The sequence below is a fragment of the Myxocyprinus asiaticus genome, chromosome 45 (assembly GCF_019703515.2).
Source record: "Myxocyprinus asiaticus isolate MX2 ecotype Aquarium Trade chromosome 45, UBuf_Myxa_2, whole genome shotgun sequence".
In the NCBI taxonomy this organism is placed as follows: Eukaryota; Metazoa; Chordata; class Actinopteri; order Cypriniformes; family Catostomidae; genus Myxocyprinus; species Myxocyprinus asiaticus.
This window is the reverse complement of record NC_059388.1, coordinates 7147722-7173571: the sequence shown is the minus strand read 5'-3', so window position 1 is coordinate 7173571 and position 25850 is coordinate 7147722. Positions and strand designations below refer to the sequence as shown.

Genomic DNA, 25850 nt, shown 5'->3' with positions numbered 1-25850 from the left:
TTTTGAGTGAACTGCCCCAACAATGGGACTATCGGACCGACTGAACAACAGCAAATGAGGGGCATATTTAGAAAGCTGTTTTGAAAACAGTTTATTTTTGCAATTCCGTTTGGTGGCGCTAGTAGCACAGAAATTACGTACTTCCGCTTTAAGTTTAATTATGACATTACTGCACTGAAACATTCAATCAAACAAAAAAGCAATAAGTATTTCATAGATTCTGCTAGATTTACAAAATGATGAATACTACTGCATCAAAAAATCCAATAACTAAAAAATAATGTCTTTGAAAAGTAAACGGGAGACTATGGTGATTCACTTCTCTGATGATAACCATCAGAATCTGAAATCTAGTGGCAGCTGATTAAATAATACATGAATGACCCATATGGTCAAACTTTTCAACTTGTCTATTACTTTAATAGATCAGACCCTCTGCTACAATAACTGACCCCCAAATTCTCACTTTCATGGATCCAGACACCCAACACCACAGCTCGATCACTTCATCTGATATTGTGGTGGGTTGCCTGGCTTGAGTTTCAAATGGATAACAAGGAGTCTAAACTTGTTTTGATTGGCAATTAGAAGAAGAACAAAAGAATGCTGTTAAGTCAATTGGGTTTATCAGTAATCAGTTCGAAGTAACTTAATCCTGTTTTAAGCAAAGTGTGCACACAAGAGAGGGTTTATTGGAAGGATTGACCTAGTGTTCTGTTTTGGCAGATGTCCTGTCTTCAAAAGCTCTGTGTATTGATAACCTCCGAGAACAGCCAAGCGTAGGGGCCTGTACCTTCAAAGACGAATTCACAAGCTTTAATTCCAATAAAAAACAAGCAAGAGTCGGGAGACATATTTATTTTTTTAGGGGACAACAAAGTTGATCAGAACATATACTAGAAATGGACTGAAGAACTCAATAGATTGTTTCTCTGTAAGATGTTTATTTTCTCCGATATTGTACAAAGCACATACATATATTTATTAATTCTACACTGGATGACCGAATTGGAGAGCAGGTACGCCAGAACCACACCAAAAGGTATACAGGGCTCCTCTTTATCTGATAAGAGATAGAGAAAAAAAAATTTAGTACTTTCAAATACATATACATCCATCCATCCATCCAATCATGAATACAATACCATCTAAGCTCTAATAACAAAAACACTGTAAATCAATCAGGTGTGAGTCCAGAAACATACTCTACACAAATACACAAACGCAGTCACGAATGCTTGGCCAGCACATTTCTAGTGCAGTTCCGTTGTACCTATGCAACATGCGTTCTTGCATTACTGTGGCCGTAATTAACCGTAACAACAATACTCAAGGGTGCAATAAAGTTACCATTAAATAACTGAGCCGGTGTTATGAACATGTTTACAGCTTAACCAACTAAATTGTTGAAGTTTTTTTTTTTCAAACTGTTGCTCCACCATGACATTTGATCTGAAAGAGAAAACTGACCGTAGAATGTCAGCCATAGTGCCCCTTGTGGCAATGCTGAGAATGCAACGCATGTTCTTGTGTAGCTAGAAGAGTACTTGCGTAGAGTACGTTGTTGTTTTTATTAATTTACTCACTGCATGAGCCTTTACTTGTAGAGTGAACCATTGCTAGTCAGTAGTCAGCTTTCCATCAAAGTTGCAAATTTAATTGTGGTGAAAAATCGCTATATTGCGAAAACAATTTGTGAATAAAGCAGCGTTTCCATCCCATGTGTTCAAGTGATCATAAGTAGTCACTATCAGGAAAACTGGTGCAAACAGAAATAGAAATAGAAGTTGTAGCCACTGATAAAGCCACTGCTGCTCTTTTATTAAATGTAATAAATTACTTGCGGTTTAGAGTGCAAAAAACTCTGCATAAAACACTCTGAACTTTGTTAGCTAGCGTTCGGCGACAGATGTCTGGGAACGGCAGCGTGTCAGACAGTTCTGGGAGGCAATACTGCCAGCAGCCATATCACCCCGTAGCTCAAGACCGGTTGCCCACTGAAGCTAAGCAGGGTTGAGCCTGGTCAGTACCTAGATGGGAGACCTCCTGGGGAAACTTAAGGTTGCTGCTGGAAGAGGTATTTGGGAGGCCAGCAGGGGGTGCTCACCCTGTGGTCTTTGTGGGTCCTAATGCCAAAGTATAGTGATGGGGACACTATACTGTAAAAAAAAAAAAAAAAAAAAAAGGGCACCATCCTTCAGATGAGACATTACACCAAGGTCCTGACTCTCTGCAGTTGTTAAAAATCCCAGGACACTTCTCGAAAGGAGTAGGGGTGTAACCCTGGTGTTCTGGCCAAATTCCCCCCATTGGCCCTTCTCAATCATGGCCTCCTAATAATCCCCTTTCATGGATTGGCTCTATCACTCCACACTCTCCTCTCCACCAATAGCTGGTGTGTGGTGAGCATACTGGCGCACAATGGCTGCTGTCGCATCATCCATGTGGATGCTGCACACTGGTGGTGGTTGAGGAGAGTTCACTGTGTGAAGCACTTCGAGTGTATTGTCAGAAAAGTGCTATATAAACATGTAACATTCATTCAATACTAGGGCTGAGTAAACACTGTTTGTTTCATATGCAAGCACAATATAACTGAAATATACCAAAATCCATACGAATTTTATAAAACCATATAAAAACCATCAAATTTAATTGAGAGCTTATGAATTGGATTAAAATAAAAATACGACATATTTATCGATGGGGCCTGGGTAGCTCAGCAAGTAAAGATGCTGACTACCACACCTAGAGTCGTAATGTTCGAATCCAGGGTGTGCTGAGTGACTCCAGTCAGGCTTCCTAAGCAACCAATTGGCCTGGTTTCTAGGGTGGGTAGTGTCACGTTGGGTTAACCTCCTTGTGGTCACTATAATGTGTGATTCTCGCTCTTGGTAGGGCACGTGGCGAGTTGTGTGTGGATGACGCGGAGAATAGCATGAGCCTCCACACACACTAGGTCTCCGCGTAACACGCTCAACAAGCCACGTGATAAGATGCGCGGATTGACTGTCTCAGACGCGGAGGCAACTGAGATTCATCCTCCGCCACATGGATTGAGTCACTACGCCACCACGAGGACTTCGAGCGCACTGGGAATTGGGCATGCCTAATTGTGGAGAAAAGGGGAGAAAAATCAAAAAAAAAAATTCAATCTTTATCGATACCAAGCCTAGGTAATACTAGCCAATCATTTTGATGGCAGGCTTTGGCTGCAGCATTTCAAAAAGGCCAGAGCAACATTTCAGATGCTATGTGACGATACTGGTCCGCTGGTTAATCCAGTTATGAGCCAATTATTCAGTCACATGACTTGAGGCAAAGCCATATGACCTTTTTGATGCACATTTAGGAATTTATTCGGCAAATGGCTTTCCATCGTCTTACCAAATAACCCCAACTGAGCATTTAAGTTTGTGCAATCTGGAAATGTTCTTTGCATCTTGGTGTTTCCATCCAGCATTTTTATGCAATATCCACAATTTTGACACTGTTTAGCAATCAGTAAAGCTCTTTTACTCAACTGAAGTATAATTTTTACTAATTACCAACAACTGTAGAGACTACTACTAGAAACCACCACATGCAACAAAACATCCTATATACAGAATAGGTAAGACACCTAAAAATCTGTTTTAAAGCATATTGCTTTACCAGCACACAGTATAGCCTAGTCTGCTCTAGAACGTTACCTCAAGTCATGCCTCAGTTCCTGTGAACAGTGAAAGCATGCATATTATGGAAGGTTAGTAAAGGAAAGATGGAAACTTGTGAGTCAATATCAACTTCAAAGTGTTAAGAAACAAATAGATACAACATGAAATGTTATTTATTTACTGAAGTGAAGGAAGATAAACATAAAAGGTGGCATTATAGATGCAACAGGGAACAGGGTATCAGAAAATGTTAGCTATTGGATGTTTGAGAAATAAAAAGAATGAAAGAGGAGGGAGATCAGGAGGAGAGAGGTGTCATGCATGGGAGAGAGACAGCTTACAGAGCAGCAGCTCCAGAAATGATCTCGATGAGCTCCTTGGTGATGACAGCCTGGCGAGTTCGGTTGAAGGTCAGGGTCAACTTTTCAATTATCTCAGCTGATGGACAGGAAAAATACAAGATGGCAAATGAGAAATATGGAAAATCTCACAAAAAACCATTTCAGAAGACATTGAAGAGACTGAGCAATCACAAAAAACTTGTGCCAACCTGTAAAACAGTCAAAAGTTTAGACACACTTTTGAATTTGTTACTCATCATCTTTGAAGTATTTTATTCTAAAGGTAAATGCTTAAATCCTTGACGTCAATTTTGTAGGCAAATATAAATTGTCTACATGAATGAATTTCTTTCCAAATCTACAATCGATTTGTGTGTGTGTGTGTGTGTGTGTGTGTGTGTGTGTGTGTGTGTGCATGCGTGTGTTTTGATGAGATGGGCCAGATAATGAAGGAAAAACAAGTGTCCAGCATACATGGAAACTCATTCAATACTGTTTAAAAAGCATCTAAAGATGGTCAGATTGTGCAGTGCTGCAATTTAGAAAAAGTGCGGTTACTTTGAAGAAGCTCAAATATAAGATTAATTAAAAAATATTTTTGGTCACTACATACTTTCCATAATTCCATTATGGTAATGTCATAGTTTTGACAACTTTCCTATTATTCTAAAATGTGGAACATAGTAATAATAAAGAATTAATTGGTGTTTCCAAATTTTTGACTGGTAGTGTACGCAAAAAAAAATAAAAAAAATAATTACCTTTCTGGGACCAGACCTTAAAAACTGAATTTCTGTGCTAGTCTCAAAAAACTGGTACAAGGAAAAGATAAAAGATCTTACAAGCGTTCTTGCTGGCGCCGTCCATGGCAGTCATTCTGGCACTCTGCTCACTGGTGGTGGACTCTTTCAGGCCATAGTAGATGAGGTTGACCAGAGAAAACTCCTGATAGTTCCTCAGCACGTCAGCATCAATGTCATCATAGATGCCCATATTCTCTGCAAATATACAACATATAACATGAGTCATTTGCACATATTAAGAACTTGGAAATGGGCTCCAGAATAGGAATTTGAACGTGTACATTCAAAACAAATACTGTTTGTTACAATAAAAAAAATTAAAAAAAATAATAATAATAATAATATTGAAGTGATCCTGCCAAAAAACAAATATTCTTACAATTTACCCAACAACTAACACATCCTGTGTGAATGAAATACTGCCATCAACAAATACCTGAGCTTGCAACAGTGTCCGTGGAATACAGTGGCTTCTCTTCAGTCTTGTAGGAAATTACAGACCTGCACAAGCAACAAACTCATCAAAACCATGAAAATAACTCTTCATATTATTAAAGCTGGGCAATACAGCTATTAATTTTTTAATTTAATTTTTATTAATTCTTAAATCAATTAGCTTATCAACTCTCGTTTACAGCACCCAAATCAAACCTCGCTGGTTCTTGCATGTCTTATGACATCAACCTTGCGCCTTAGTCGCCACATTCGATTTGGGTGCTTTAAATAGCTGGGTTTCCAAAATGTTGAAATTGCGCATAAGTAATCCTGAATGGGAATGCTTGATATGCGAATAAACTCAAAATCCGCTTAATTGAATGCACTAGGCAGAGATGGACTTTCTAGGGTTTCGCATTAGCTTAAACTGGTGAATTTGCAAAACGATGGCTTGTTTTAACTGTTGGTGCACATGTTATGAGTGTGCGATAGCTTGATGTGGTCCCACTTTGCACACAATTATTTGAACATAGCTCTTGACATCTGGAAGTGTTTAACCCACAGCTAGTCATTAAAGTGGGTCCTCACAATCTGCCAGAACAGTTTTAAGCACAGGTGCTCCCTGGTTTGAAACGGGCGGCGTGTGGGCACAGCAGCCATTTCAGCCCTCATTATACTAGATATTACAATTATTCTGTGGTGTTTCCTGGCAGCATTTAATAAAACAAGGTGAAACTGCTCCCCCAAGATAATGCGCAAGACGTAGTGGATGGAAAAACACAACGATTAGCATTTTCTTTAGTCTAATTTTTATAAAGCGGCTTAATCGCTAAACATTCTTATGGAAACACAACTAAGGAAAGTTGATTAATCAATTTGATTTCAAGAAGTAACACAAGAAGTGGGTCTACTGCTGTAATAGCCAAATAAAAAGCTCAATTTAAATATTCAAATATGCAATATTCACAGTTCAGTTGATCCATTCATGATGGTTCATTTTACATTGCCAAAAAGATTCAATATATTCACTAGGGATCTATTTTCTATTTAGGTCGACCAATATTTTATTTTGCTGATATCAATAATTATAGGCCGATAACCAATTAACCTGCCGATAGTTTTTAAAAATTATTTTTAGAATGTTAGGATTTTTTAAATCTTTCCTTACAATGATGGCTGTGGACACATTACCAAAAACATTCAATATGTTCACTCTGGCTCTATTTTCTATGTATGTCAACCAATATTTGATTTCACCAATACCGTTAACTAATCGTCCGATAACAGATTAACTGGCCAATAGTTTTAAAAACATTTTTTAGTGGGATTCCCAGATCTCAGTTCTATAGGCATTTACAGCTTTGCCACCTGCTCTGTACTGTTTTTGGGAGTAGCACACACCCCCCTAAAGCGGCAGATACTCTGGGAGAGGTGATTACAGCTTTTGGAAAAAGTCATGAGGCATCAGTGTATTACTCCCTGCTACTTTTACATCGACTCTACTGGACCCCCTCTAGATTGTGTAGGCTTGGTCTTAAAGACACACCCACCTACTGGCAATGCCAATCAGAAGACGTAGACACAACCCAAGTTTTTTGAGGGTGTTAAGATCCAATAATTTTGGTTGAAGGTTCAGAGTTTTATATGTGACGTTTTGGGCACTCAAATTTCATTTTGCCCCAGACTCTGTATTTTGGGCAATTGGGCGGTCATCAATTTGGGGGATAAACACACAAAAATATGGGTTCTGACCAGTATTATGATTGGCAGGCAGATTATTTTAAGGGGATGGAAGTCGGATGGAGCGCCCTCATTTCCGGAGTGGTGTGCGGAGATGGGGAGGGTGGCAGCTTTTGAGGAGGTGTCAAGCAGAAGGCTGGGGTTTTGGGATTTGTTTGATAGAAAATGGGGCAATTATTTGGTGTTTTTGGGGGACTCTTGGGGAGGGGCTGTGGAGAAAGAAGTTTAGTTTTAATTATATTTTCTTTTTTTATTTCTTTTTTGTGTGTGTGTGTGTGTGTGTTTGTATTCTTATTTGTGACCACAGGGGTTTTTGTTTGGGGTCAGGGTGGGGTTGGTGATAAGGGAGGGGTAACAGTGGGGGTTAAATGTTAAATGTGTATTCAGTGTATATATGTTGTGTTTTTTCTTTGTTATATGTCTACGAATCAAAAAATGTTAATTGAAAAAAAAAATATATATTTTTTGAAGAATTTCTTAATACTTCCTTACTATGATGGCTGCAGACACAGATGCTACAAGAGTTCGAAACAAATAAAATCCCAGATGTAGTTTGCTCAAACCTATGAAGATTTGGTGTACAGGTGCATCTCAATAAATTAGAATGTCGTGGAAAAGTTCATTTATTTCAGTAATTCAACTCAAATTGTGAAACTTGTGTATTAAATAAATTCAATGCACACAGACTGAAGTAGTTTAAGTCTTTGGTTCTTTTAATTGTGATGATTTTGGCTCACATTTAACAAAAACCCACCAATTCACCATCTCAAAAAATCAGAATACATCATAAGACCAATAAAAAAAACATTTTTAGTGAATTGTTGGCCTTCTGGAAAGTATGTTCATTTACTGTATATGTACTCAATACTTGGTAGGGGCTCCTTTTGCTTTAATTACTGCCTCAATTTGGCGTGGCATGGAGGTGATCAGTTTGTGAACTGCTGAGGTGGTATGGAAGCCCAGGTTTCTTTGACAGTGGCCTTCAGCTCATCTGCATTTTTTGGTCTCGTTTCTCATTTTCCTCTTGACAGTACCCCATAGATTCTCTATGGGGTTCAGGTCTGATGAGTTTGCTGGCCAGTCAAGCACACCAACACCATGGTCATTTAACCAACTTTTGGTGCTTTTGGCAGTGTGGGCAGGTGCCAAATCCTGCTGGAAAATGAAATCAGCATCTTTAAAAAGCTGGTCAGCAGAAGGAAGCATGAAGTGCTCCAAAATTTCTTGGTAAACGGGTGCAGTGACTTTGGTTTTCAAAAAACACAATGGACCAACACCAGCAGATGACATTGCACCCCAAATCACCACAGACTGTGGAAACTTAACACTGGACTTCAAGCAACTTGGGCTATGAGCTTCTCCACCCTTCCTCCAGACTCTAGGACCTTGGTTTCCAAATGAAATACAAAACTTGCTCTCATCTGAAAAGAGGACTTTGGAACACTGGGCAACAGTCCAGTTCTTCTCCTTAGCCCAGGTAAGACGCCTCTGACATTGTCTGTGGTTCAGGAGTGGCTTAACAAGAGGAATACGACAACTGTAGCCAAATTCCTTGACACGTCTGTGTGTGGTGGCTCTTGATGCCTTGACCCCAGCCTCAGTCCATTCCTTGTGAAGTTCACCCAAATTCTTGAATCGATTTTGCTTGACAATCATAAGGCTGCGGTTCTCTCGGTTGGTTGTGCATCTTTTTCTTCCACACTTTTTCCTTCCACTCAACTTTGCTAACGTGCTTGGATACAGCACTCTGTGAACAGCCAGCTTCTTTGGCAATGGATGTTTGTGGCTTACCCTCCTTGTGAAGGGTGTCAATTATTGTCTTCTGGACAAACTGTCAGATCAGCAGTCTTCCCCATGATTGTGTAGCCTAGTGAACCAAACTGAGAGACCATTTTGAAGGCTCAGGAAACCTTTGCAAGTGTTTTGATTTGATTAGCTGATTGGCATGTCACCATATTCTAATTTTTTGAGATAGTGAATTGGTGGGTTTTTGTTAAATGTGAGCCAAAATCATCACAATTAAAAGAACCAAAGACTTAAACTTCTTCAATCTGTGTGCATTGAATTTATTTAATACACGAGTTTCACAATTTGAGTTGAATTACTGAAATAAATGAACTTTTCCACGACATTCTAATTTATTGAGATGCACCTGTATAGTGCAGGACTTTTAACTATAAACAAGCCCGAAACACACCAGGGACTCTTATGGCTCGGTTACAATGCTCTATATTTTAGACTTACCAAATCAACATTTTAAAGTCTGTATGTTTATTAAGGAACAAGGTTTATTAGTATTCACAAAATATGAAGTTGGAGACACAGTGTATGTGCGGACAGGGCACGTTTCCATATACTCACATCTCTTTGCATGCCCTCATTTCAATTTAGAACACTTGATTATCTAATGTAAGTAACAAAATATGCATTGAAGTGAGGATAAAAAAAGGATGAATATTGTCAATGATGAAAGATTTAGATGCAGCAAATCCCCAAGAGGTGTCAGCGATTGTTTTTACTTCATGACTAGAGGCGGCTGTTATACTGCAGAACCAAGCCATTTTAACTGTAGAATTCTTCATCATTTTGTTCCTTCGGCAAAGATGTTTACCAATAACCGTTAGTTCCAAAAAGCAACTATCTGCACCAATTAATCTGTAAAACTGATATATCAGTCTACCTCTAAATGTTGCTCATTTATATTATTATGTGCTGTAGGTATCCAACCTGAATCTGTTGAATACGATGGTTCCCTGGTCAAACTCATAGCCAGAGTCCAGAAGTTCTGTGGCAATGACAGAAGCATCAGTGAAAGTGGGAGGTTTGCGGCCCACCTCCTTACAGTTGATCAGGATGTGCTTCCCATGGGTCCTAAAAGTTTACATGAGAAGAGGAAGTGAATAAACAAATAATTACAAATGAAATGTTTGAAATGACCCACGACATGTAAATGTTTGGGATGCAGAAGTCGAAAAATGCTATACCTGTACAGCAGACCTCGGAGTTTGTCGCCCACATTGACAACCATGACCTCTTTTCCGGCACCAGAGAGCTTGGCGATCTCACTCTTTATGGCTTTGGCCACACTGCTATGGATGGCACCGCACAACCCACGATCGGAGGACACCCCAATGATCAAATGCTTATTCTTGTCTTCTGGCGCCTTGATCTCAGCCTTCTCATAGAGAGCTAGAAAACAGACAAACACAACACACAAATATGAAACCATTGCAAAACTATCCCATGGCATTTAAACTCCAATGAATACAGTTCATATATGCAAGCCCATGGCGTGACTTACCCATTGCGCCAGTGCCATAAACACGGGCAGGTTTCAAGGACCTCTCAGCTCTCGAGTACTTAGCTGCTGCCACCATCTTCATGGACTTCGTAATCTTCTGAATGTTCTTGATGGACTTCAACCGAAGGGTGACTGACATGAGGAAGAAAAGAAACGTCATACCGGCTGTCACCCTAGACAACATTTCAGTAACAAACATAATAGTCTGGATACCAACAGATGGGACTAGATGCAAACTGAATAAGAATTAAACATCAAAAACAAGTTAATACCAGACTTGCAACCTGCTCTGACTGTCTATAATGCAAAAGGAAAAACTTTAGGCTACTTACTGTCCTTCAAGGTAGCCATGTTCCTGACCTGCCCACTGCAAGAGATTTAAAAGGTTAGATCCCAGCCATAAATAAACACATTATAACAGTGCAGTTGCGTGCAGTGCAATTGTATGCATTACATTGAATTTCGTGTACAACCTGGAAAATAACTATTCATAACACGACTAGACAGCACGAATCTCTTACAGGCAGTTCAGAATTTAAAAAATAAATAAAATTGTTAATTGTAAACTCGCTCAGACTTTATGCACGTTTTAATCCCATTATGACCGTAATTAAGTATCAAAAGCCTTTAATTTCATGTCGCGCGCTGTCATACTAGTTGGCTCAAGCACACTGCGGCCTAAAGTTCAACGCGTCCTTGCGCTATTTCACCTGCATTTCATTTGATCAACTGACACGGTATAGTTATATCATGTATAAATACTCATTCCCTGAATAAAACTATAAACCTATATATTGCTAAATTAAATAAATATCTACCATTGTGGGAGGAACACCGCCGCGCTGGTCCTGGCGAACATGTTCATTTCAGTGAAGGTCAGAGCAACCTGTATGCGCAGGCGCAAATAAACCCCGATAACTGCGTGTCAATCGTGCTCTCGCGATATTTCAGATACACATGAATCCGTGACGAAACACGCATTGTACTGACGAGCAAGGAAGCTTGAGAACTGTGTTGTTAGAGCGTTAATCTTTCTTTGGTTTTGTGGGTCATTTGTTTGCTTAAAATGGGAAAAGCAGATTTCTTAAGTCCTAAAGCGATTGGGAACCGAATTAAAGCCAAAGGCTTGCAGAAACTGCGCTGGTATTGTCAGATGTGTCAGAAACAGTGTAGAGATGAAGTAAGTTTGTGTTGAACACGTGTCTCATTCTCTAATAACACTGTTTGTTTGCAGTTCTTTTAAGAATATAAACTTGGTACTGGATAAATTACAATCTGTATTGATTTACAGTCTGTATCTGATTTACTATCCTTATATAAGTCCTATATTTTGTTTAGTGTCTTGGCTAACAGCACAGATAATGGCTGTGATAAAACCTAGTGAGCTGTCTGTCTAGACAACAATTTTCTGGCATTATAGGCTTTCTCTCTTTGTAGCATCATTGGCTGTGTCTCAAAATCGAGTGAGCTGCATATCTAGACAGTTTTTTGGGCATTAGCGGCAGTCTCTCTTTAGGACATCCTTGGACCCAAAACCTAGTGAGTGGTGTACATAAACAAACGTTTCGGACTTTATTAACTATGTCTTAAAAGACAGTTTTGGGTCATCATTGTCTGTGTCTCAACTAGGGATGCTCCGATAAGGATTTTTACAGCCAATACCGATCCTCTTGTCACATGATCGGCCGATATCTATCCAGATACCAGTCATTTAACCTTTTATCAGGATCCCTGTAATAACTGGCTATACCACTTTGCCTAGTCTTTGCTGACAAAAACAGTTTAAAAGGATTAAAAAAAAAGCTTAATTTTTATTATTATTCCTCATTTTATCTCCATTATATTTTTGCATTATATGTAATACATTATATTATGGTATCTTAATATTGTATAAAGAAATATTATATTTATAAATTCCTTCCTTGCCTTTTCATTTAGTTGGATGGTTGTATTAATAGTTGTTGCTGCTTGAACTTTAATGAGGGGGACATGCGCTCTCTCTCATGAGGGCAAGAGAAGAAAGGAAAGCGGAGGAAGAGCGCATGTTTCTGGACTCTATTTGTGCTACTATTGTTAATGCCGTTTAATCGGGAGATATTTAATAAAGATGTTTGAATTACACCACATCATGTAACTCGTCATAAATTGCTGAGATGCCTATGAGCGGCAGAGACTGAGAAGCTGCGAAGAGTCCTTGTTATATGAACGATAACAAGGACCGTTTCACAGCTCGCGCTGTTTTCCCTTTGCCTTGTCACGTGTGAAACGCCACATTAACAGTACAGTACACACACTTTTCATAATCGCCTTACCTCTCCCACTGCATTGTTCTTAACTGCTGAATCAAGTTTGTTGCCTTACAACACTATGCCAGTTTTCCCCACACTCTGTGATGTCATGACAGTGCTGCTGAAATCTTAAAAGAGCCACGCATCTTTTGCGACGTGAGCGATCGGTTTATGCGATCAGCCAAATTACTGATCACCGATCGAGTCATAGGACGTGAATATCGGCTGATACCGATTGGTTGCTGAATCGTAGCATCCCTATTCTCAACCTAGTGAGCTGTCTTTCTAGACAGCAATTTGGGCACTCCGGCACTTTGTCTGTACTCCGAACTAGAGGTAGACAGAAATATCGGGTTTACTGATTAATCGGTACCGATAGTTGCTTTTTGGAACTGTCGGTTATCTGCAAAGATCTATGCCGATAGTTGCCAGTTTTTTTTTTTTTTATTCCTCCATTTTCATTTGAAAATTATGTTTTTAACATTTAATCAAGGGCATGCAAAGACAAATTTGACTTTGACAAGGGGAAACGTCCCCTTTGACGAGGGGATACGTCCCTGTTCATCACATGCATCATGTCTCCAATATATTGTGAATAATAATAATAATAATATGTAGGCTATTAAAAGCTTAATTTGGTAAATATTAAAAATAGAGCATTGTAGCGGAGCCAAGTCTCCGTCATTTCAAAATAAGACTCCCCAGTGTGTATTTCAGGCTTGTTTAGTGTTAATAGTCCCATGTTATGTACCCAAATGTACTTTTTATTTTTTTTATAATTATTGGTTGAAAAATAAACTACATCTGGGATTTTATTAATTTTGTACTCTGGCCTCTATGTCTGTGACGACTAAGAAAATATTGTAACATTCTATGAATTGATTTTAAAAACTATCAGGCACTTAACCGGTTATCAACCTTTTCCACCACCTTAGTTATCGGTATCAGCAAAATCCACTATCAGTCAACCTCTTCTCTGAACCTTGTAAGCTGACCACAGGTTTGGGCTTTTTTCCTTAAGTTCCTCAATGTATTGAGTTGTCTTCCTAGACAGCAGTTTTGGACATTATAAGCTGGTGAGATACCTAACTCAACAGCATTTTGGGGCATTAATAGCTGTGTCTCAACCTAATGAGCTGTCTACCTAGACAACTATTTGGGACATCATCTGTAGTCTCTTTTTAGGATATCCTTGGCTGTCTCAACCTAGTGTGCTGACTATCTAGACAGCACGTTTGTTTGTTTTTTCGGCATTGCCTTAAAACCTAATGAGCTGTTTATGATATTATAGTTGTGTCTTAAAAGATGGCTTTTTGTGTTATCACAGGACATCCATGGCTCTAGACATCAAGTTTGATTTTTGTTTTTGGCAGTGCCTCAAAACCTAATGCACTGTGTACCTAGACAACACTTTTGGGCACCTTTGGCTGTGCTCAAAATGCTCATAATTCAAAACCAAGTGAGCTGACTATCTAGACTATATGTTTTGGTTTTTTGGCAGTGTCTAAAAACCTAATGAGCTGCCTAACTATAAGGCATTTTGGGTGACAACGACTATCTCAAATCCTGGTGAGCTGCCCTATTTAGACCACATTTTTTGGGCACCTTTGGCTATGCGTCAACCTAGAGAGCTGACTATCTAGACAGCACGTTTGGGCTGCTTTTGGCAGTGCCTTAAATCCTCAGGAGCTGTCTACCTAGAAAGCAGTTTTGTACATCATTAATTGTGTCCTTAAAGAAAGCATTTTGGGTTATAATAGGCAGTGTCACAACCTAGTAAACTGCCTGTCTAGACAGCATGTTTTTTTGTTTTTTGTTTTTTTGGCAGTGCCTTTAAAACATAGTGAGATATGTACTTAGGCAACATTTTTGGCCACCTTTGGCTGTGCTCAAACTGCTCATAATTCAAAACCTAATGAGCTGACTATCTAGACAGCATTTTGGGTAACAACGGCTGTGTCTCAAATCCTAGTGAACTGCATAACTAGACATCATTTTTGTGTGACAGTGGCTGTATCTCTTTTGGGCACTATTGACTGTCTCAAAACGTAATGAACTACCTAACTAGACAGCATTTTGACATAATAGGTGCATTTGAATGTTCGGTTTGCCAATCACTAGATTGAGACATAGTCAGCTAGGACCTGTCAGCTAACACGATCTTTCTCTTGAGTGCAGAATGGGTTTAAGTGTCACTGCATGTCTGAGTCTCATCAGAGACAGCTGCTGTTAGCATCAGAGAATCCCAACCAGTTCATGAGCTACTTCTCAGAGTGAGTGCACACATACTGTATATTCCATTCATAGCTGTCTATATCCTTGCATATCTGTCCTTATGAAAGCTAATATTACAAACAAACAGTATGTCCTGATTTTACAGGGAGTTTAAAAGTGACTTCTTAGAGCTGCTCAGAAGGCGTTTTGGTAAGACTAAATCATTGCTACTTTTATTATACATATACAGTTACATAAAATGTGTTAATATTTGTATTTTGAGTGTGATCCATTATTGCTGACACTTTGTTTACTCTTGCAGGAACCAAGCGAGTTCACAATAACATCATATACAATGAGTATATTAGTAATCGAGAACACGTCCACATGAACTCTACACAGTGGGAGACCCTCACTGACTTCACCAAATGGCTTGGGAGAGAAGGCAAGCATACTATATGTTGTGTAGAACTAATGCATCCATATAAGCAGGTTTCTTTAAATGTCTCATTCACGTGATGTGTGTGTACAGGTTTCTGCAAAGTGGACGAGACACCCAAAGGCTGGTACATCCAGTACATTGACCGAGATCCTGAGACGATCCGCAGACAGGAAGAGCTGGAGAAGAAGAAGAAACAGGATATGGATGATGAAGAACGCAGTGCCAAGTTCATCGAAGAACAAGTGCGCCGTGGTCGAGAGGGCAAGGAGCCAGAGGTGTGATTTTTGTGTGCTGGAAACTAGTATTTTTTTTCCTGTTCTTAATCGGGGGATTCTCATGAAGCCTGTCAAGAAAATGCCCTGGCCCTATTTTACTCCCTCCGCAAAAAAAGAAATGACATTTTGCATATAGAAAACGAAGCCTATTTTTAGGGCCATTAATACAGTATTTCGGTTTAACGTATTAAGTGCAATCTCCCCAATCTATATGTAAATTCTGTAATAAGGAATGTTCCTTCTAGGGCTGGGCTATATGGCCAAAAATATTTCATATCATTCGATATCTATATTTATTACGATAGACATTTCATACCATTAATGCTGAAGAAAATGTTTGTTAGACTTCAAGAATGAATATAAACACAACTTTTTTGTTTACAAGTAAACTCCAGAGCGTAAGCTACCTTTTAATTTGAAGTTCACGAAGTATACTCCGTTTTGGATGTAATCCTACATAAGGCGCCACAATTTCATCGTCTTTAGCGGACCCCATGGTCATTCATTTTTAAGTTTCCGAAAATATTCTTCTTCGTGGTTTTGGCCCGACGTGTGTCAGCTACACACCGGTACATGACGTAATTGCTGTAGCCTAAAATTCATTATGTCCACTGAAAAACTTTCTTGACTGTGCGCTATGGATCGTGAAAACACGTTAACTAAGTAGTACATAAATAAACAGCAATGGTTTGATGTCAGAGTTGTAGTTGTGTTCAGTCAATAGCTGTATTGTACTGTCAGTGCTGTCTTGTTCGGTACATAACGATATCATATTAGCTGGAGAGCTTGCTAGCGGCTAGCCAACTAATACTTCCTAACCGGCTGATTTCATGACTGTGGTTCAGTTATCTAGCTGTGTGTATAACTTTATCTAGACAATCAGGTGTGCTTGCGTTTTTTTGTGACACGCACCTGATTGACTAGATATAGAACATAGACTAAATATCGAAAATTAGTTTGTCATCGATAGTGTGGATTTTTTTTTAATTTTTTATATAAATATCAAGATAGTTTTATCGCCCAGCCCTGGTTCCTACCATAGGAGTAATTCAAGCTTGATGTAACACCTTGATGCAGTAGGGGGCAGTCAGCGCTCCAGATGTACAGGCAAAACGCCTCGTCAAACAAGTGAACAGGCAGCTGAGCTCAGCCAGAACCCCTCTACCAAGGGGAGCCTGCAAGGTTATCAAAACATTGCGTAATGCGGTGGTACATTGGCGAGGAGACCAGAGGTTGTTCCATTTGAATGGATGTTAATGGAGGAGATGCTTTCACTAGATTAATTGCTTTTCTGAAGAAACGGCTCATCACTTCCTCATCAATGGCTGTCTGCTATCTTCAAAGTTTTACTCTAAAAAATCCTTTTGGACTGAACTATTTGTAGAGATACAAAACAAATTGCTGTTGTCCCAGCCAATTTTGCAAAGGTTGGTGTCAGTTTACCGTTCTCCCATTTGGTATCTGCAAATGGTGACTTAAGCCCCGTTCACACCCACCAGCGACACAGATCGCAGAGTCTAGCAACACCAAGCGACAATGACATTTGTGGTGTGAATGGGGCTTTACTGTCGTAACACACACTCTCAATGGTAGAGACGTGGAGGTTGATGTCTCAGTATAAAAGAATCTTTGCTCAGCCTTTCACAGAAGACGCCCGCTTGTGCTCAAAGACAGATGGAGATAGCACAGCAGAATGCAGGCATCTCAAGACGGTATTTTAAAGTTTCAAACTATGTTTAACTTGACACAGCGTCCTTAAAACACAGCGCTTATGACTAGAGGTACTGATAACTAGTGAGACGCACAAAGTGTCCGTCTGACGCTTGAGTACACAGACCAACAATTTAAAATTGTGCGGTAGGAAGTAGGCCAATAATGGGGTTATTTTAAACAATATATTCACTTATTTTAAAGCCACTTTTTTATTGTCTAAATGCGTTATAATACAATATGATGTTATGTATTTTAAATATCTGAATTGATGTATCATTTTTTTTTTATTATATTTATAATTATTCTAAATTTCCTTTATTTGGGGGCCTTTCACAGTAATTATTGGTATGTGATTAATTTTCATTAATTAATCGGCACATCTTGTAATTCATCCGATTAAAATTTTTAATCAAATGACAGCCCTACATTTTTTTACAATGTGACCTTATTTCAGATACACATTTAACCCCCCAATTCTCATTACCGCATTGCCAAAAAAGATGAAATATGAAAAACAAAAACAATTTTAAACTATTTAAACATCATAGTAGTATTTTCTTAGTATAGCCTTTAATTTTCACAATTTTTTTTTTTTAAATCACTGAACAGCAATGTTAATTGTTATATTCTTTTTACTGTAATATAAAAAAAAATAAAAAAAAGGACAAAATGTTGTAACAAAATGAGAATCATCATTGAGAGCAGTGGGAATAGTAAAAGTAAAACGTGCTTAAGCATCCTGAAAATAATGTCACAATGCAAAAATATCTCAACGCCTAGTCGTTTTTATTTGTATAGCACTTTTAACAACACACATAATTTCAAAGAAGCTTTACAGAAAATAATATATATATATATATATATATATATATATATATATATATATATATATATATATATATATATATATATATAATACATATCTCAATAATTTAGGGTTAAATATGACCAGGACATTTTTTTGACAGGTTTTGTGAGAATCACCCAATTAGATCATACACATATATGGAAGGTGTGTTTATCTACAGGAGGAACCAGTGTTCACAGAACTGAAGAGAAAGAATGAAGAGGAGAAAATTGCTTTTAATTTGGACAGTGCTTCAGCAGGACCCTCTAAAGTCAGGTATCATCAATCTTATAGCTGCAGCTTGGGTGAAGGACTTAAAAAATCTATGTATTATTTGTACATTGTTTCAAACTGAATAGACTGTTTTAAAAGTAAAGTTCACCCAGAAATGAAAATTCTGTGATTTAATGCTAGTGTCATGTGATATATTTCTCCTTCAAATTAGCATACTTTTGTAATATAGTCACACTTCTGGTTCACGTTACATCCGCCAGACCTTAAATAACAGCATATACAAGTTGGTCAGATTGTAATATCCAGATTCCAAGCTTTTAAATGATACCTGTTTTGTTTCAAGTTAGTAGTTTTTATTTAATTAGCAGTGCAGCTCCAATTTAAAAAGTTAAATTATCGGTATCGGCCTCAATAAGCTATTAACGGTGCTGGGGGTAACGCGATAAAAGTAGCGTGTGTTACATAATCAGATTCCTTTTTTGAGTAACGAGTAAAGTAATGCAATATTTTTAATTTTAGACCATAATATTGGAGTTACTTTTTAAATAAAGTAATGCGTTGCTTTTGTACACCTCTACTGTCCCTGTATTGCGTGAAATCAGGAGTAAAAATGTGCAAACTTCAGGGAGGAAACGTAGTGTATGATGGGCATTGTAGTTCTATAGATTGTGAGGTCAGAGACTGTTTAGCAGATTGAGATGCGTCACTTCTATTTAAATTATTGGGAGAAATTGGAATGCCCAATCAAGAAGCTCTAGCACCCAACAGTCAATAGATGTAGAAAGGAAGTCCCACCTTGCAGGTAAAAGAGCCAATCGCCTTTTAGATACAGACATCGTCAGTCAACTCGCTGACGCGCATGCACATTTCGTGTTTTAGCGTAATATGAGGTCAACATTCGGTTGAGTAAACGCATATAGGTAGAGGCATTATGAGAATAGTCTTACACTGGCCATGACATGATACACAGGGTGAAATACTCGCTCAATTCACAGATTTATGCAGCCGAACTGCTCGATGTTACAGCTCCCCGCAACTAGGAGAATGGGATGAGAAAAGAGCATGGCGCCGAGCAACGTTCTACATCGATTGTGTACGCAGAGAAAATGTCTTAGTTTATAAAAATATTCAAAATTTTTGTTTTATAATAAACAAGTAGTTTGAATTATGAAACAAACCGTTTTTATGAAACTTTGGTAGCATTAAAAACGATTCCATTCACGTAGTATCAACATGCGCATTGGAAGTTGTGGCGTCTGTACTCACTGTGGATCAACTCAAAACAAGCGGCACTGAGATGACTTAAGTGAAAAATATTCATTTATTCATCAGACTTATTTCTTGAACATGTTAGACTGGCATTCCCCAATGCATTTTATCCTGACTTATGAAAAACATCTTAAGTTGACTCTGGCATTGTCGATGGGCACAGCATATGATGTCAGATATGATGCAGGTTCAAGTGTTGGACTTTGCTGCTTTAGGTAAGACAGTGGTTATTCTTCATTATTCATATTGGCTGCCATGTTGATGGAAAAACAAATCATGCATATTCATGTTATTGATTCTTTATTATAAATATGACGTGAAGACCTACTTTCTAAATATCTGTTTGTTTACTATGTTGTTTTGACATGAGTGTTGTACAGTTGCTAGCATGACCTGTAATGTCTCTTGTATGCAATGCATGGCTTATTTGTATGGAATGCATAGCATAGCAGAAGAGAAAGTGGCTGTGAGAAAAAAGTAACACAACGCTTTACTTTCCATAAAAATAACTTTTTAATTAAGTTACTTTTTTTAAGGATTAATGCAATATTATAACGAGTTACTTTTAAAAGTAACATTACCCAACACTGGCTATTAATTATCGATATCAACACAGAAGTGACATATAAGCGCATCCCTAAAAGTTACTACATTTATTAAATGGAAAGTAACAACTTCCAACATGCTGCAAAACACCTTTGTGTTCCCCGGAAGACAGTCATACGGGTTTGGATGATGACGATTTTTGTTTTTTGGATGCACTATTCTGTAGAAACATTCTTTTTTTCTTTCCCCAACATATTTTGAAATCCTTCAGCCAAGCTATATCTTTAAGTGATCTAGGTTTAGATGTGTGATTATGTCTCTGTGTTTTACTCCCACAGCACTGCTCTGGGTCCTAGTGCGCTCAGAGTTACGGCCTCGGTCAAAAGGAAAGAGTCTTCTCACAGTTCAGACTCAAAAGACAAGAAGAAGAAATCTGCCCTGGATGAGATAATAGAGGCATGCTTTATTTATTTCCTGCATCAGCAGCATCACTCTGAAATTAGAGATAGATTACACCACACTATGTAAAATCCTTTTAGTGCATTTTCGCTTATAACTTCACGAAAAATAAACTGAACAACAAATATTACATACCATTACTTAGTGCAGGGGATTCCCATTAAATCCACACAAAGCACAGTGTGCGCACAGGACGTTTTGTGGCTAAAAACATGTTGGCCTACCTGGTTCAGATGACTTCATCAGAAATTATGTAGTACATTGTCCAGCATCATGGACGGCTAAACCAATTATTTTAGGATTCAGATCGCTGCAACCAGAGGTTGAAGTCATCCAAATATAGGCAGAGAGGATTGTTCACTCTAATTACATAAGGCCACCAGGAGATGCCACCAAGTACATGACACAGACTCAATGATGGCTAAAATGACACAGAATGGAACTGAATGAGGCCTCTGAAACAGGAAATCTTTAAATACACCTTCAGAGCTTAAAGGGTTAAATAGTCCTCTCTGTGTTTTTCTTCCAGATGGAGGAGCAAAAGAAGAAATCCGTAAGGTCAGATCACTGGCTTCGACCAAACATCGTAGTGAAAGTGATTACAAAGAAACTGGGAGAGAAGTATTACAAGAAGAAAGCAGCCATTCGGGTAATTGAAATGCCGTGATTATTTGAATTTTCTTGTCTGTGTGGGTTCACTCACTGTAATATTGTGTGTATGTGTGTGGTTAAACAGGAGGTGCAGGATAAATACACAGCTGTGGTGAGGATGATCAACTCTGGAGACAAACTCAAACTAGACCAAAGTCACTTGGAGACAGTCATTCCAGCTCCTGGTAATGCATTACCATTGTTTACCATGTTTCTTATGTTCCTGCTTTCTTTTAATCTCAAAGTTTTTATTGATTGGAACCACTTCTAATCTGTCTCAGGTAAGCGAGTGTTGATCCTAAATGGTCAATATAAAGACACTGAAGCTGTGCTGGAAGGCATAAATGAGCACAAATTCTCCGCCACACTCATATTAGACTCGGTAAGTTCACCCAGAATATTACCACATGCACTGTAGTACTGCATTAAAACATATTAAAACCAGAAACTTCTCTCTTAAGGCCTTTCCACACAGACTTATGGCCCTTTCATGTAGAAAGCGGCGCAAATGTTTGCCGTTAGAACATTCACGGATTTACAATAGGTGGAAATTTTACCCCCATACGATAGGTGGCTCAACGCACCTTTGAGCTGGTCCGCTCTCCATGGAGGAGAGGAAGAACTATAAAGTTTGCAAAACAACCATGGAATCACAGTACGAGAGTCTAGCGAGCAAGCGAGTTCTCTAGCCAGCTGAAAAAGAAGATAGATTTCTCTTCAAACAGCATAGATAATGAGTTTGTTATTTTGCTCAAAGAGGAAAGAAGAAAGGCGTTGATACTGGGTTTACCCCATTCTTGAGAGACTGATACAGGAGTTGAAGTTGTATCATGATCGTTTTCATTAATACTTCAGAATGTCTGTTGATGATTTGATACTTTGCTTCAGTTGGTGGCACCCTTATTAATTCCTTCTCAAACAAACTACTGAAAACCCATCGACCCTGAACAGCATTTGGCCATGTGTTTACAATGAGTTTAACATCTTTTATTGGCTTGTATACCTACATACAGTTGAAGTCAGAAGTTTAAATACACCTTAGTGAAATATATTTAAACTCTGTTTTTCACAATTCCTGACATTTAATCGTAGAAAACATTCCCTGTCTTAGGTCTGTTAGGATCACTACTTTATATTAAGAATGTGTAATGTCAGAATAATAGTAGAGAGAATGATTTTTTTCAGCTTTTATTTCTTTCATCACATTCCCAGTGGGTCAGACGTTTACATACACTTTGTTAGTATTTGGTAGCATTGCCTTTAAATTCTTTAACTTGGGTCAAGTGTTTTGGGTAGCCTTCCACAAGCTACTCACAATAAGTTGCTGGAATTTTGGCCCATTTCTCCAGACAGAACTGGTGTAACTGAGTCAGGTTTCTAGGCCTCCTTGTTCACACACCCTTTTCAGTTCTGCCCACACATATTCTATCGGATTGAGGTCAGGGCTTTGTGATGGCCACTCCAGTACCTTGACTTTGTTGTCCTTAAGCATTTTGCCACAACTTTGGAGGTATGCTTGGTATGCCATTTGGAAGACCCATTTGCAACAGTGCTTTAACTTCCTGGCTGATGTTTTGATGTTAATTTTCCTTCCTTATTATGTCATCTATTTTGTGAAGTGCACCAGTCCCTCCTGCAGCAAAGCACCCCCACAACATGATGCTGCCACCCCAGTGCTTCATGGTTGGAATGATGTTCTTCGGCTTGCAAGCCTCACCCTTTTTTCTCCAAACATAACAATGGTCATTATGGCCAAAAAGTTACATTTTTGTTTTATCCGACCAGAGGACATTTCTCCAAAAAGTAAGATCTTTGTCCCCATGTGCACTTGCAAACTGTAGTCTGGCTTTTTTATGGTGGTCTGGAGCAGTGGCTTCTTCCTTGCTGAGCAGCCTTTCAGGTTATGTTGATATAGGACTCGTTTTACTGTGGATATAGATACTTGTCTACCTGTTTCCTCCAACATCTTCACAAGGACCATTGCTGTTGTTCTGGGATTGATTTGCACTTTTCGCACCAAACTATGTTCATCTCTAGGAGACAGAAAGCGTCTCCTTCCTGAGCAGTATGATGGCTGTGTGGTCCCATGGTGTTTATACTTGCGTACTATTGTTTGTACAGATGAACGTGGTACCTTCAGGCATTTGGAAATTGCTCCCAAGGATGAACTACACTTGTGGAGGTCCACAATTTTTTTTCTGAGGTCTTGGCTGATTTCTTTTGATTTTTCCATGATGTCAAGCAAAGAGGCACTGAGTTTGAAGGTAGGCCTTAAAATACATTACGTAAATACAGGTACACCTCCAATTGACTCCAATTAGCCAATTAGCGTATCAGAAGGTAATTGGCTAATTGCCTAAAGGCTTGACATCATTTTTTTTTAATTTTCTAAGCTGCTTAAAGGCACAGTTAACTTAGTGTAAGTAAACTCCTGACCCACTGGAATTGTGATATGTGAGTCAATTAAAAGTGAAACAATCTGACTGTAATTGTTGGAAAAGTTACTTTTCATGCACAAAGTAGATGTCCTAAATGACTTGCAAAACTATAGTTTGCTAAAATGAAATCTGTGGAGTTTTAATGACTTCAACCTAAGTGTATGTACAATTCTGACTTCAACTGTACAATCCAGTGACATTTAAGTCCTCAGTGAAAGTTGTGGTATTTATATTTTGTGTTCCTTGATTTATTGTCCACCCTTTTATGTCATGATACTGTGACGCTAAATTGAAGATATGTTATGAAATGACATCACACACAAAAGAGGCGACATTAGCCTTTCAGCAAAATTATTTTAAGTTATTTGAAATACGTAACTCTTGTTTTATGTATGGTACTTTCTTCTTCGACAATGTCGGTGGTCAAAACAGCTTTCTGTGCTTTAGCGCCACCAAATGCGCTGGTTTTGGTAACTGCAGCAGCTCCTGACACATGATCCACAGCCAACTCAAATTATATTGGTTGAGGCGTTTCATCGCCGGGACAAAAATCGACAGTAGCCGTATTAAAAATAGAGCTGACGGTGTTAATGCATGTGATTTTAAAAAAAATAACGTGTTAATTTTTCTTAACGGCGATTAACGTATTCACTGTTATACAGCATAAACCAGCATAAACGCTTGTTGGAAGGGCGGAACCTTTGTAATGAGTCTCCCTGGAGTCATTACACTGATGCACACACAACAGCGCTTCCCTGTCAGTGATAAAGTGATGGAGAAAGGACCTCTTAACCCTAATTGATGTACAAAACAAGCCCAGATGGGACTTGTGATAGATATCAAGTATTTTTCAGCCCATGTAAGATGCATTTTAATTACCACAGAAGCACGTCAAGTCTTAAATATCAGCAAAACACAGTTTTTGTCTGCAAGCACATTTCATGTGGAGTTCAGAGCAGCGATTGATGCTGGCGTTCTCGCCCTGATGCGAATCATAAATGCGGCTTCACGATTGTTGTAACAAAGTGAATAGCCACAGTCTACCAGCTGATTAATATTGTGGAGGATGAGTTAAAAGATTTAATGCCCATTGCAATGAATATGCAACCTGGGGACTAGTTCTTTCAATTAGTCAAACTCCCACTTAGACTTTGGGAAATGTTTAATGTTACTTGAATTGGTGCATTATGTTGTTATATATAGTTTTGTTTTATTTCCTAAAATGGAAATAAATGCATTTAGACAGGAAAATAAGTATATTTAATCAAATTTCAGCACTTTCAAAATCTGTGATTATCATGATTAACTACAATATTTGTGCGATTAATTGCGATTAAACATTTTAATCATCTGACAGCACTAATAAAAAAAGCTTTGCTTTGTTGGAATGTTCGTTTGAGGTTACTCCTTGTTAGGAATCAATTGTTCATATTTAAAATGTTAATCGCGGCAAAGATTGGCATTTGGTGTGAAAAGGCCTTTAACCAGTCAACAGTGGAATACAATTCCAAACACTGTTAGAACTGCTACTTGTAATTCAGTGCAAGCTTTAAATTACAGTATACCATTTATTTTTTTTTGAATTTTTGCTATATTAAGTTTTATTTTTCATGATGCAACATTAACGTAAATGTACGTTTTATTAGATCATCTTTAACTCGTCCGACTTTAAAAGGCATCATAAAACCACATTTGCAGAACATTTAGGTTCTGTAATGTGCCATTTTTCTGAGTGAATAGTCAGTTGGAAGTAATTTATTGAGGTATTTGTTTTTATCCATTGGGATTTTATTGGCTTGTGAAATGTGGGCTATGATATTATTGGTTAATATCTTTTTTTTTTCCCTGCCCATGTGGCCTTGGTTTACATCAGCAGAAAAGAAAATTCAGAATTTAATTATCAGAAAGATTATGAAGTTTTTTTTTTTCTTTCAAATTTAACGTACTGATAAATTGTGCACTACAATACTTGGGACATGAAAGTAAATGGGGTCAATTTTGATGTATTGTTGTCTTCAAAGTATAATTTTTGTTCTGGTTCAGGGTCGGATGAAAGGAAAGACAGTAGAAGGAATTCCGTACGAGGACTTCTCCAAACTGGCCTGATGTTCATCCTCTCTCCAGAGCGACTCTACTGTGTCAGAGTGCAATTTAGATGATTTACATCTCACATGTACATAATAAAGACTCTTACACAA

At 38.3% G+C, this 25850-nt stretch overlaps 2 protein-coding genes across 3 annotated transcripts; one reads left to right on the top strand and one right to left on the bottom strand.

Moving 5' to 3' along the window:
• Positions 1-842: 842 nt before the first annotated feature.
• On the bottom strand, positions 843-11217 carry atp5f1c (ATP synthase F1 subunit gamma). 2 transcript variants are annotated; one of them, XM_051688915.1, is made up of 9 exons: positions 11095-11217; positions 10609-10643; positions 10277-10408; positions 9960-10164; positions 9703-9846; positions 5237-5301; positions 4840-4995; positions 3998-4094; positions 843-1063 (listed from the first exon to the last, which is right to left on the bottom strand). In XM_051688915.1, exons 1-9 carry the CDS (start codon positions 11139-11141, stop codon positions 1060-1062), a joined length of 885 nt encoding a protein of 294 aa, XP_051544875.1. In that variant the 5' UTR covers positions 11142-11217; the 3' UTR covers positions 843-1059. The 2 variants fall into 2 exon arrangements, with proteins under 2 accessions (XP_051544875.1, XP_051544876.1); XM_051688916.1 differs by lacking the exon at positions 843-1063 and having other exon boundaries at positions 3994-4094.
• A 23-nt stretch (positions 11218-11240) lies between these two features.
• Positions 11241-25844, top strand: kin (Kin17 DNA and RNA binding protein). The gene is made up of 11 exons (XM_051688906.1): positions 11241-11456; positions 14743-14837; positions 14945-14988; positions 15101-15223; positions 15311-15495; positions 18237-18331; positions 20443-20560; positions 21093-21212; positions 21300-21399; positions 21496-21596; positions 25696-25844. Exons 1-11 carry the CDS (start codon positions 11343-11345, stop codon positions 25756-25758), a joined length of 1158 nt encoding a protein of 385 aa, XP_051544866.1. The 5' UTR covers positions 11241-11342; the 3' UTR covers positions 25759-25844.
• The last annotated feature ends 6 nt before the right edge of the window (positions 25845-25850 follow it).